Below are 11,666 nucleotides of genomic sequence, written 5' to 3' on the forward strand. Positions count from 1 at the left end.
TCCTAGTAATCATACTCTTGTATAACTCCCATCTCCTTGAGTGTGAACTTGATTTACTGACTTGCCTCTAAAGAATAGAATATAGCAGAAGTGGTGGGCATGTCTCTTCTGATGTTACGTTCTAAAAAGACTCCAGCTTTCATGCTGAGTTCTCTCTCTCTTCCTCTCTCTCCCTCTCTACCCTCCCTCATCATTTGCCCTGGTGGAAATCAGCTGCAGTAAGGTGAAGCAGCCCTGTGGAGAATCCTACATGGTGAAAGTTGAAGATCTGCCAGCAAGCGTGTGAGTGAGCTTAAAGGCAAATCCCTCTCCCTAGCACTCATGCCTTCAGATAAAACCACAACCCCAACTGATACCTTAACTGCAACCTCAGGGGAGACCTTGAGCCAATGACACTATGCTGCACCTGGATTCCTGACCTACACAAACTGTGGAATAATGTTTGTTTTTTTAAGCCATAAAGTTTCAGCATAAATCATTATCTCGGAAGAGATAACTCATGCAGAGAGAAGTGAATAAATGGGAAGAAGTAGATCAATTCAGGAATTTTTTGGTCTTCGGGGTTTTTGTTTCTGTTCTTGAGAACAGGATAACAGGACCTACTAGATTGGGTTAGACTGGGTTTATGGGAAAATGAGAAATAAAGAATTACTCTTGGATTTTAAGTTTGAACAGTTAAGTGAATAGTAATGCCATTTACTGAGATTGAGAAAACTGAAGGAAAATCAGAAACCATGTAGAAATGTCAAGCAGCAGTTGAATTTACAACTCTGGAGTTCTGGGGATAAAATCTGGAAATCAGATTTGGGATAACAATAGTATCAACCTCACCCATTGTGAGCATTGGGTGAGATAATGCAGAACCTTTGGCACAGTGCACACGGTTGTTATCTGTAGTGGGTAGAATTGTGTCCCCAAAAAAGATATGTTCAAATCCTAGCCCCTGATTCCTGTGAATGTGATCTTGTTTGGACATAGGGTCTTTGCAGATGAAAGTAGTTAGAATAAGGTCATCCTGGATTAGAGTGGACCCTAATTCAATGACTAGTGCCCTTATAAGGAGATAAAATAGAGACACAAGGATAGACATGGAGAGGAGAATGCCATCTGAAGACAGAGACAGAGATGAGAGTGATGCAATTACAAGCCAAGAAATTACCTTCGACCCCCTCAGAAGCTAGGAGAGAGGCATGGGATGGTCTCTTTCTCAGAGCCTCCAGAAGGAACCAACTCTGCCAACACCTTGACTTCTGACTTCTAGCCTCCAGAACTGTGAGATAATACATTTCTGTTGTTTTAAGCCACCTGGTTTGTGGTAATTTGTTACAGAAACCCTAGGAAAATAATACAGCATCCAAATAAATGTGACATGTGATTGGTTATCATCAGTTTAATTATTACTCATACTGTGTCATTGAGGTTTTTGCTGTTAATTGTCCAAACACCTAACACATTGCATTGCACATAGTAAGAACTCAATTTATAATTACGGTAGAACAAAAGATGTGATACTTTCAGATTAAGAAGAAGTAATGCAGAGTGAGCGGTGCCTATACATACTCCAAAGGGATCTTGAGAGGATGGATCCTTTTCGCCTCTCTCTTATCTGAAAACACACTTTGCTTTGTAGAATCCCAGAATCTAGAAGTTCTGATTATATATCTTCTCTCTAATCTGACTCTGGCAGTAATTTCCTGTTCTCTTATCCAGATCCAGCTCAAGTTCTTCTGCCCAGCAGCAATCTTACCAGAACAAACTACCCCAAACTCACATCCTAGACGTTAATTATAGGTTACATTATTTGGATTATAACTTTATATATTTACTCAACTTTTCACATCAGTATATTATCTCTGTGATTATAAGTACCGAAACATCAGTCTTTATACTTGTTTAAAAACACAGCAGAATGACTCTCTTAGACATAATGAATGTTACTACATCTTTACCAGACATATTTCCTCATTATTACATCTTGAAACCAAAAACTGAGGTCATACTTTTTATTTATATCTCCAGTGCTCATTTTCTAAGCCCCATCCCAAGGACTGTGAAAAATCCATCCCTATCTTGTATTCCACTTGCAAAGAAACCACAAGAATCCAGGAAGAATGCTTGAATATTCCACAAATCCACCTGGTGGTTGTTTAGCCCCTTCTGCCAACAATGTGAACTTCAAATGAATCATCCGTGACCTTGGAAAATCAGGTCACAGTGTACAGTCCTATAACTCTTTTCCAGGTTATTTTTCTCTCCCGGCACCAATCCACTGTAGGCATGAATTCAAATCTCTCCTTTCATTCCCACTTAAATCCAGGTGATGGCTTTTAACAACTCTTCTCTAAACACTTGGAGAAGGAGTTTCACAGAGGACTGCCTATCCTGCTACTAGCCTTGGCTACTCTTTTGAGGCTCATGATCTGAATATCTCAGCCCAACTCCTTCCACAGGGAAGTCCAGCCCATGCAGATATCCACCCAGCCCGAAGTCCAGCCCTACAATTGCCTCAGCCCAAGAGTAGATGATGCCTCCTCTTCTACAGCCTATGGTTCAAAGCTTGTTTATTGACAAAGAGGACATCAGGGAAGAAAAGAAACATCATTCCCACTCCAAGGTGAGTTCTTCCCTCTTAGGGTCCAAAGTTATCACAGTGGTTGGCATCAGAGGGAACGGAAGAGTGTAGGGAGTAGCGGGGGAGACCTGGCTCTTGCACTCGCAAATGGCATCAAACTTAGGCTTTTGCATCATCTCAGTCTTTACTTACATTAAAATACCAAATTTTTAAATAGTAAATATGTAAATTATAACAATATTATTTTGTAATTTGTTTTTGGCATGTTTTCATTATAGTACATATCATTATGTAAACTATATCTATATCTGTATTTATCTATATTAGGAGCCTTAGGAAAATATTGGAGGAGTCCCAGGCCACTCTTGATCTGTGAAGGACCCCAGGTAATAGTATATCAATATTTTCTGTATTTAGTGAAAATATTTATCACATTGTTCAAGGTCTTAGTCCTAGTAAATATATGCTCAACTTTTCTTTTTAATATTTTCTATTTGTCTCTATTATCCACATTCAGCTTGGTGGAGATAGTTCCAGTTTTCTCCAAGAGAACTAACTTTTAAAATAGATAATAAAATTAAAATGTTCATTATGATAACTTCCTCCAAAAACAGTCATAGAAACTTCATCTTAAGAAACTGACTTTCCTGTACCACCCATGTTGGCTCAGGTCTTCTTTTCTATGCTCTCTCTCCTTGAATGATTTCATCTGTTCTTATAGCTTTAAAGACCAGTCCAGTCCTAATTTGCAAGCTCCACATACCCATGTTTTCGACTGCCTGTTTGACTTCTCCAACTGGAGGTCAAAAAGGCAATATGTCCATAAGAAATCTCTTGATCTTCTACCAAAGTCTTTCATTTTCCAGTCTTTCCATCACACTAAATGTCTGTTAACCACCTAGGATGAGGTCATATTGGAAACTACTTTTCCTCTCACCTCTAACCCCTTCCAACCCATCATCATTACCACATCCTGGTGATTCTACTCTCCAAATAAAAATTCAAGTCAGGACTTCTCTCCACCTCCACAGTCACCACCCTTAAGCTGGACTGAATGTTTATGTCCCATCAAAATTCATGGGTTGAAATCCTAACCCTCAATGTAATGGTATTAGAAGGTGGGACCTCTGAGAGGTGATTGGGTCATGAGGGTAGAGCCTTCATGAATGGGATTAGTGCCCTTATAAAAGAGACCCCAGAAAATTCTCTTGCCCCTTCTGCAATGGAGGACCCAGCATAGAAGAACAGAAGATGACCTTCTATGAACTAGGCCTTCACCAGACACCAAATCTGCCAGTGTCTTAATCTTGGACTTCTCAGAATCTGGAAATATAATAAATAAGTGTTTGTTGTTTACTTTACCTGGTCTCTGGTGTTTTTGTTATAGCAGCCTGAATCGACTAAGGCAAGCTGCCACCATCTCCCACCTAAACTGTTGCAGTAGTCTTTTTCCAGGCTCCCAGTTTGCACCCTTCATGCCTTATAACTGTTTTACCAATCAGTATGGTCTTTATAACGTGTGAACTGGATTGCATAATTCCCCTGCTGTCCTGATTTGGACTCCCCCCAAATCAGATCCAGAACCAAAAATTCTAGTGAAAGTAGTTTATTTGGAAGGAGACCCCTGAAAACACTGAAAGTTAAGTGTGATAGGGAAGGGGAGAAACCCAATAAGCACGTATTGTCAAACAAGTTGCCACTCTGCCAGCTAAAGCTTATCTCTAAACTCTGGGGAATAAGTTAAAACACATAATCAGAGTTACTCTGACAAAGGGACAAGGAAGCTGGGGTATTTATACACCAACCTCCATCAGTCATTTGTTGTAGGCTCCTCTGAGAGGTGAGAGTGGAAGATTAAGTCCCCACCACCTATAGGCAGCCCCACAAACAAGCAAAGCAGCTTCAGAGAAAGGCCACTGGGAAAGAGTCACAGGAGCTGGTATTTGAAGGTCAAGTTGGCAACTAGGGAAATGGCATGTGAGGAGGGGAGATGGGCAGGGCACCAACAGCATCTCTAAGCCTACTTAAATCCCTCCAGTAGCTTGCTCTTGAGTTTCGAATGAAATCCAAACTCTCAATCATGGTCTCCTAGGCTCTGTGTGATCTGACACTTGCTCGTCCTGGTCTCATCACGTGCCATTCCTTCCAGCATGGTCTCCCACACAGGGTCAACATTGGTTCTTTGCTCTTTGCCTGCTGGAACAAACTACCTAAATCTGTTGGCCAACTAGTCTTTGGAGTTGGAGTGAGAGGACTTTCAACCACCTCCAGACATATTACCCTGCTGTCTTCCTTTTTAAAACAAGTATTCTTCTTTTGGAACCCATGAAAACAGACTTGAGTCCACGTCTGTTTCTCACTGCCTCCGATATCGACAGTGAGAGGCCTACAGGAGAAGATGACACCTTTTGGCATGGAGCTGCATATGTGGCTGGCCGATGACTCAAAAAAGTTGAAGGAAGAGATCTGGTGGGCATTGCAGGAGCTGTGACCCCAGCTGCTGCCCAACGCCGAAGAGGTGAGCCAGCAGATCACTGAAAATGTGGGCAAGACGCAGCAGTGCCTGTTGTCCTAAGTGGAAATAGCTGCTGCTTCACTTTCACCTCTGCGTCTTTGAAATCCTTGATGATAACACTTATTTCTCCAAGATTCCTTCAGGTAGGTGGTATGATTTTGGTTTACTATTTTGGTAGGTAGAAGCAGTTCTAGTAGCTTCTACTTGGTCTTTCCTACCTTAGTAACAAAGATAATTATTAATTCCAATGGAGACAAAAAGTTGTGAAAGAAAAGAATAACAATCATATACTATATATGGCTCAATTGTTAACGTTTACATAGTCATTACAGTGAAAATGCTGGGGTCGGATCTTTCTAAAGTACAATATAACTAAACTGGGGGGTGTCAGAATGTTGGGAGAAGTGGAAGGAGAGGATGTGTGAGAAAAAAGCTAAACTTTCACCTTCCATGGTAGGGAGTAAAATATTAATGCCTACAATGAAAAAATAAAATACCAATATAAGCATTTCAACCAGAGTTATGCAGTATATAGCAAAAGAATCAGTTAAAAGATTTGAATGTGCCTCTGGGCAAAAGAAATATGGAGGGTCCAGCTGTAGGGGAGCTGCAATTTTTTATAATAAGACCTATGGAAATACATATCTTACTCTTAACAAATGATTCCCATTTTATTGGTGTAAGGTCGGCACTGGGCAGCAATATTTTCAAGTGGTTTTAATGTGCAGGTGGCTTTATAGATGGAGGTCTAGCTTAGGTAAAAATGAAAGGTTTTTTAAATAAATCAATTCCCTGGAGTTAGACTTGGATATTCTATAGGAGTAGATAGTTAGGGGAAACTTGTAAGTTACCTTTTAAGGAATTGCCTTAGTAGGAAGATTGCATCTGAATGCAGAGTCCAATCAATAAGTGTGTCCTGTGCCCATACATGTGAAAAGTCTGAGCCCAGCACTAAGGGCAAACAACAGTGATGATGATACACGCTCTGCCCTGCCAGGCTGACACTCTTAAACAACATGAGAAATATTCAGAAAGAGCCGCAGCACTTCTTGATGGGGAGGCATGCCTTAAGAGATGCGCTGATAGAGGGTTCTATGATAATTGAGAGGGGAAAAGATCGATACCTATTTCTCAGAGAGTTCAGAAAGCTTCCCCCCAGACAGTAACCTTTTGCCAGTAATATTAAACAGTGTAAGTAACATAGAAATATGTTGAAGTGGGGGAAGAGAGACATGAGAATAGAGGAAGAACTCACACAAGAACATTGTTAGCAAAGGTACTAACTTGGGAAAACAGACTGGCACGTGTGGATCCTCAGTAATAAAACTTGACAAACAATTAGATTAATGGGGCAGGGGGAGGGGTAACAGCTGGTTTAAAACCAGACAACTAAAAAAGCCCCTCTTTTAATTTTTCCATAAGGTTGATCCTTATGGATCAACATACAATTTGACAACATTGTCAATTTTCCAAATTTTACGTTGGGAATTTATATGGTAAGATTTTGGTAATATTTTAACAGTATACCTAAATGATATTTGACCATGACTGATATGCCTCTCTCTTTGAATATTTTAGATGCTGGTTGAGAAAAACATGGCCCTTGCCTTTAAGGAAAATGGTCTAAAATATCTTAAGGTCATACTGAAAAAGAACTTATTTGAAAAGGGATTTTTTTTTTTCTTCCATGACACAGACTTAATTAAGTGATACTATAAATTCCTGCTCACAACGTGTGCTTCATTTTCAGAGAACAGATTTGGAAATGAAGAGCCTTCTAGGCTCGGAAGCACTCTGGCAGCATTCTCTGGGAGTCACACTTGGGAAGAGCCTCCCCTAGGGGCTCAGTCTGAGTCCTGCTGCTGAGTACTCAAGGCCTGGCAGACCTCAGGAGCACATGGTCCCCTCTGTCCTACGGTGAAGAAAATATCACTATTGGGCCTAAATGTGGTTTTAAGGAAACTTGTTGAGACCCCCTTCTCTTCCTTTGCTTCCAATCCTAGTATGTGATCAACCACCAGTGGACATTAATATTTCTTTGGGACTTAAATGTTTTCACATGGAGAGACAGAAAAGGAATAAAAGTTAATCCAGATGTTCCCAAACTTGGGGGAAAATTAGTATCACCTGGAAGAATGTTTTTCAAATGTAGATTGTTGGGCCTCTTTCTGACTCCACTGAGAATCAGAATCTCTGTGGCCGCATGGGGCTGGGAGGAGAGCAGCAACTTGTATTTTAGCAAGCTCCCCAGCTGACTCAGGTGTCACCTGCTCAGCACCTATCCTCAAAATATTTGAAAACCACAATTCCTCCCATGTACATACTAGGAAACCGAGGCAAAAGGCTTTCAGGGTACGCCCTAAGCTTCCTTGTTTTTCAACAGCACCTTGAAATATTTTTTAAACTTTTTTTAAATAAAGGAGAAATAAAAATCTGATGGAGAAAGAGCTAGTAAAAATTTGAGTGAAAAGTAAACTTGAAGATGAGACTACTAAAGCAGGGATAAGAGATGTACACAGAAGCGACCTGTGTATCGGTTCCACGCAGAGCTGAGTTTCTCCAGATCAGAACTTCTCAAAGGAAGTGGTTTGGTTTGGTTTTCTTTTTATTAAAGCCTTGGCGCCCTCTAGCGGGTAAGCGGAGTAGACCAGAGACTACCGTGAAGCGTGTTCTCCGGAGCTGTGTTCCCGCTTTGGAATCAAGATTGTTTCCGTTTCCCTTCATATGTTTTGGGTACCGCGTTTCTTTTTCACTATGCTTTTTCTATTACCTCTGCTTTAAAGTCACAAACTCTTTATCTCTGTAAGTAAAGTCACGAGCTCTGCAAGAGTGAGGACAGTTACGCGTAAGATACTTTTGTTTCAGTTTAGTCCCGGACAATGAGGAAAACATTGCAAATTTCTTAAGTTTATCCTAAGAAATGTACATTTTACACCAGAGCGGTTGATCTGGCATTTAAATAAACTGAAATTTAAGAAGTAATTCAAATGGTTTATACTGTTTCCCCTTGCCCAAAGGAACTTAAAAGATTCCTTAGAATTTACTTCCACTGGTCTGAAAAAAAAAAAAAAAAAAATCACTGGTTAAGAGTTCTGATTATAATAGTAGTGGAAATAGGGGGCTGGTGGCCAAGAAACAGCCCTATGAAATCCTCTATTCCAACTGCATCAAGGTAGAGTGTGGTTGTATATGAGTAAACAATCTGTTGAAGAGCTCTGAGCTGAGAGCTAAACATCTAATGTCTGTGAAGTCGGCGCACCAATTACATGCTCTGCTTCGCTTCAGTTCTCAGAATACACCAAAGCAGAGGGCAACACCTGAACCCAGAGTTTTGTTATGTGAAGATGCTTTGAAAATCCTGACAGTCACAGACACCAATTAAAGTGGTCAGCTAATTCATAAGGGGAAGTGGAGCTGGCGTTTGTGTATTCAGGAAGAGCCCTCATCTGATTTAAGGTCTGCGCATGAAAAAAGAGGCCACTATCATTGCTTTTAAAAAGAAAAATGGGCAGAAGATTGTGCATTTGGGAGTGAGAAAGAAAAAATTCTAATAGTTATGTTTGAGAATAAGAAAGGAAAAGCGATCGCAAATCAAAGCCGACTTTCTCCAGCAACATAGGAAAATAAAGGGTTACGACCATTTCCTTTTGAAACTGAAGAGGAAAAGGGAAATTGGCCGCTGGGCTCTTCGTGCCGCGCACCTCTCCCCGCTCCCCCGCGGCGGGCGCGGCGAAGTTCAGCACCTCGGAAAGCGCCCCCTCTCCCGGCGCGGGGGTTACGCAGGCTCCTTGGGAGCCCGCGGCCTCGGTTTGGCGGGTGGGAATGCAACTCGCGGGAACGCTGCGGGCAAATCCCTGGGAGCTGACAACAGCGGAGAGACGGAGACGCGAAGCAGCGAGGGCAGCATCGAAAGCCCTCCAGAGAGTCAGAGCGAGGTAGACAGAACTCTGTTCAGAAACCTCGTCCACGCAACCGCGGAGGAAAGCGACAAAGGTATTTGAAAGAGAAGGAGAGGGCCCCCAATAGCGGCCTTGAGCGGCAGGGCGGGTATGAGCTAGTGACCAAGTGGGAAACAGCGGGAAACGCAGGGGGCAAAGTCTGACTTTTACAGTAGGGACCCGGAGACCGCCACCTTGGCCGGAGAACCTTTAGACGCCGACCGCTCGCCTTAGGAGCTGTGCTCCTCTGCTCTCGAATTCCCCTTCCGAACAGACGCTCAGCGCAACTCTCGTGCCCAAGGCCAAGCTCCGCTCGCCGGGGACGCGCCTGGCGCCCTGGTCCTAGGCGCTCTCTTCCGCGGCTGCTTTGAAAGCCCCCAGGCACGCCGGAACCCCGGAAGCGCTGGACTCCCTTAGGGCTTATCTCCCGAAACCTGACCTAGAGGCACCTGCGCAGGCAGGTGGCCGCTGCAGCCGCGAAAGCCACCATGAATAAGGCGGCTGGCGGGGACGAGCTCGCAGAACTCTTCAGTCTGATCCCGGACCTTCTGCAGGTGACCAACACTAGCGGCAACGCGTCGCTGCAGCTGCAGGACTTGTCGTGGGAGCTGGGGCTAGAGTTGCCGGCCGGCGCGGCGCCAGGGCATCCCCCGGGCGGCGGCCGGGCAGAGAGCGCGGACACCGAGGCCCGGGTGAGGATCCTCAACAGCGTGGTGTACTGGGTGCTTTGCGCGTTGGGGCTGACGGGCAACCTCCTGGTGCTCTACCTGATGATGAGTAAGCAGGGCTGGCGCAAGTCCTCCATCAACCTCTTCGTCACCAACCTGGCGCTGACGGACTTTCAGTTCGTGCTCGACTTCAAATGGCCTTTTGGCAAGGCCATGTGTAAGATCGTATCCACAGTGACGTCCATGAACATGTACGCCAGTGTCTTCTTTCTCACCTCCATGAGTGTGGCGCGGTATCACTCGGTGGCCTTGGCTCTTAAGAGCCACCGGACCGGAGGGCACGGCTGGGGCGACTGCTGTGGCCGGAGCCTGGGGGACAGCTGCCGCTTCTCAGCCAAAGCACTGTGCGTGTTGATCTGGGCCTCGGCCGCGCTGGCCTCGCTGCCCAAAGCCATCTTCTCCACCACGATCAAGGTGATGGGCGAGGAGTTGTGCCTGGTGCGCTTCCCGGACAAGTTGCTAGGCCGCGACAGGCAGTTCCGGCTGGGCCTCTACCACTTGCAGAAGGTGCTGCTGGGCTTCGTGCCGCCGCTGGGCATCATCAGCCTGTGCTATCTGCTGCTGGTGCGCTTCATCTCCGACCACCGCGTGGCAGGGACCGAAGTAGGAGCCTCAGCAGCCGGGGGAGGCCTGGCCAGAGCCAGCGCCCAGAGACTCTCCAAGGCCACCAAATCAGTGACCATCGTGGTCCTATACTTCTTCCTGTGTTGGTTGCCTAATCAGGCACTCACCACCTGGAGCATCCTCATCGAGTTCAACGCGGTGCCCTTCAGCCAAGAGTACTTCCTGTGCCAGGTGAGCGTGTGCCTGGCGCACTCCAACAGCTGTCTCAACCCCATCCTCTACTGCCTCATGCGCCGCGAGTTCCGCAAAGCGCTCGAGAATCTACTGTGGCGCCTCGCGTCGCCTTCTCTCACTAGCATGCGCCCTTTCGCCGCCGCCACCAAGCCGGAGCCCGAGGCCCGGGGTACGCAGGAACTGCCAAGTGGCCTTCCCTCGGCGGAAAAGAGTAGAGCGGATTAGGGGTTGCTGGGGCCCCCGGATCAAGAGGTAGGAGGGACAAGGAGAGAGAGAAGCACAAAAGAGCAGCCTACGAAGAGGCCGGGGGACCTTCTCCGGAGAGGGGAGGCTGCGAACCCAGGTGGAGAGAGGAAGGTGGCAAAGTGGCTGAGACCAGCCTCGCTGGACCAAGCCACCAGCCTCCGTCCCCCTTGTCTCCACACACACCCCTTCCTCTCCTTATGCTGTCAACACTGGGCAGTGTGGTGTGCCCAGAAGCCAAGAAAGGCTTCAGGAATGTAAAGCAGTTCGGGGACAAGGAAGAGGGCCTCAGCCAAATGGTGCGCAGACAACTGAGCGCACTTATTCCAGCGACTCCCCCCACCCCCGCCCCAGCTCTTGAAAGGGTCCTCAAGGTGCATCCAGTCGGGTGAGCCGCTCACAAAACCTTTGCACCTTGGCTCTGGGACTGCCCGGGCGCGAAGGTCTGATTTGCTGCTTGGCTGAGCGGAGAGCCTAGATGTATGGGACCAAGAAACTTCTTCGGAGTTGGAAGAACGGAGTGACAATCTTGTTCCGCCCTCAGGAGAAATGCACCGCGAAGACAGCCACCTCCCGTGGGGCGTATGGTTTATCACTTGGGATGGGGAGAGCGGACACACGCGGAGCCCGACTGAGACCCTGCACGGCCTCTGCGCTCACAGGTCGCCGAGACCAAAACCCTCCGGCGTGCGTGTGACAGCCCCTTCACGGGGGAGTGGAGTCTCTGCGGGAGGGAGCGGACGCAATGTAGTTCGAGGGGCTGAATAGAGAGACCTCTTCAGGCTACGACCCCTAAAGGAGAAAGGGGGGCTCTCTGGGTCCCCTAGCAGCGACTGCACCGTGCGCTGGAAGCTGGGCGTCTGGGTTCCCCT

The 11,666-nt window shown here is 46.0% G+C and overlaps 1 protein-coding gene across 1 annotated transcript; it reads left to right on the forward strand.

Moving 5' to 3' along the window:
- Positions 1-2,524: 2,524 nt before the first annotated feature.
- Positions 2,525-11,186, forward strand: RXFP3 (relaxin family peptide receptor 3). Its single transcript, XM_061188933.1, has 5 exons — positions 2,525-2,614; positions 8,747-9,080; positions 9,300-9,406; positions 9,469-10,720; positions 10,804-11,186. The coding sequence occupies exons 1-5, from the start codon at positions 2,525-2,527 to the stop codon at positions 11,184-11,186; spliced, it is 2,166 nt and encodes a 721-aa protein (XP_061044916.1).
- Positions 11,187-11,666: the final 480 nt, after the last annotated feature.

This window comes from Eubalaena glacialis, chromosome 4 (assembly GCF_028564815.1).
Source record: "Eubalaena glacialis isolate mEubGla1 chromosome 4, mEubGla1.1.hap2.+ XY, whole genome shotgun sequence".
NCBI classification, from domain to species: Eukaryota; Metazoa; Chordata; class Mammalia; order Artiodactyla; family Balaenidae; genus Eubalaena; species Eubalaena glacialis.

Excerpts from the sequence above, each read along its gene's own strand:
- RXFP3 (XM_061188933.1), top strand. The coding sequence starts at position 2,525 with ATGCCTCCTCTTCTACAGCCTATGGTTCAAAGCTTGTTTATTGACAAA. Across the intron at positions 9,407-9,468 it reads GCTGCTTTGAAAGCCCCCAG|AGGCACCTGCGCAGGCAGGT; the intron begins GCACGCCGGAAC and ends AACCTGACCTAG. Across the intron at positions 10,721-10,803 it reads GCCGGAGCCCGAGGCCCGGG|GTAGGAGGGACAAGGAGAGA; the intron begins GTACGCAGGAAC and ends CCGGATCAAGAG.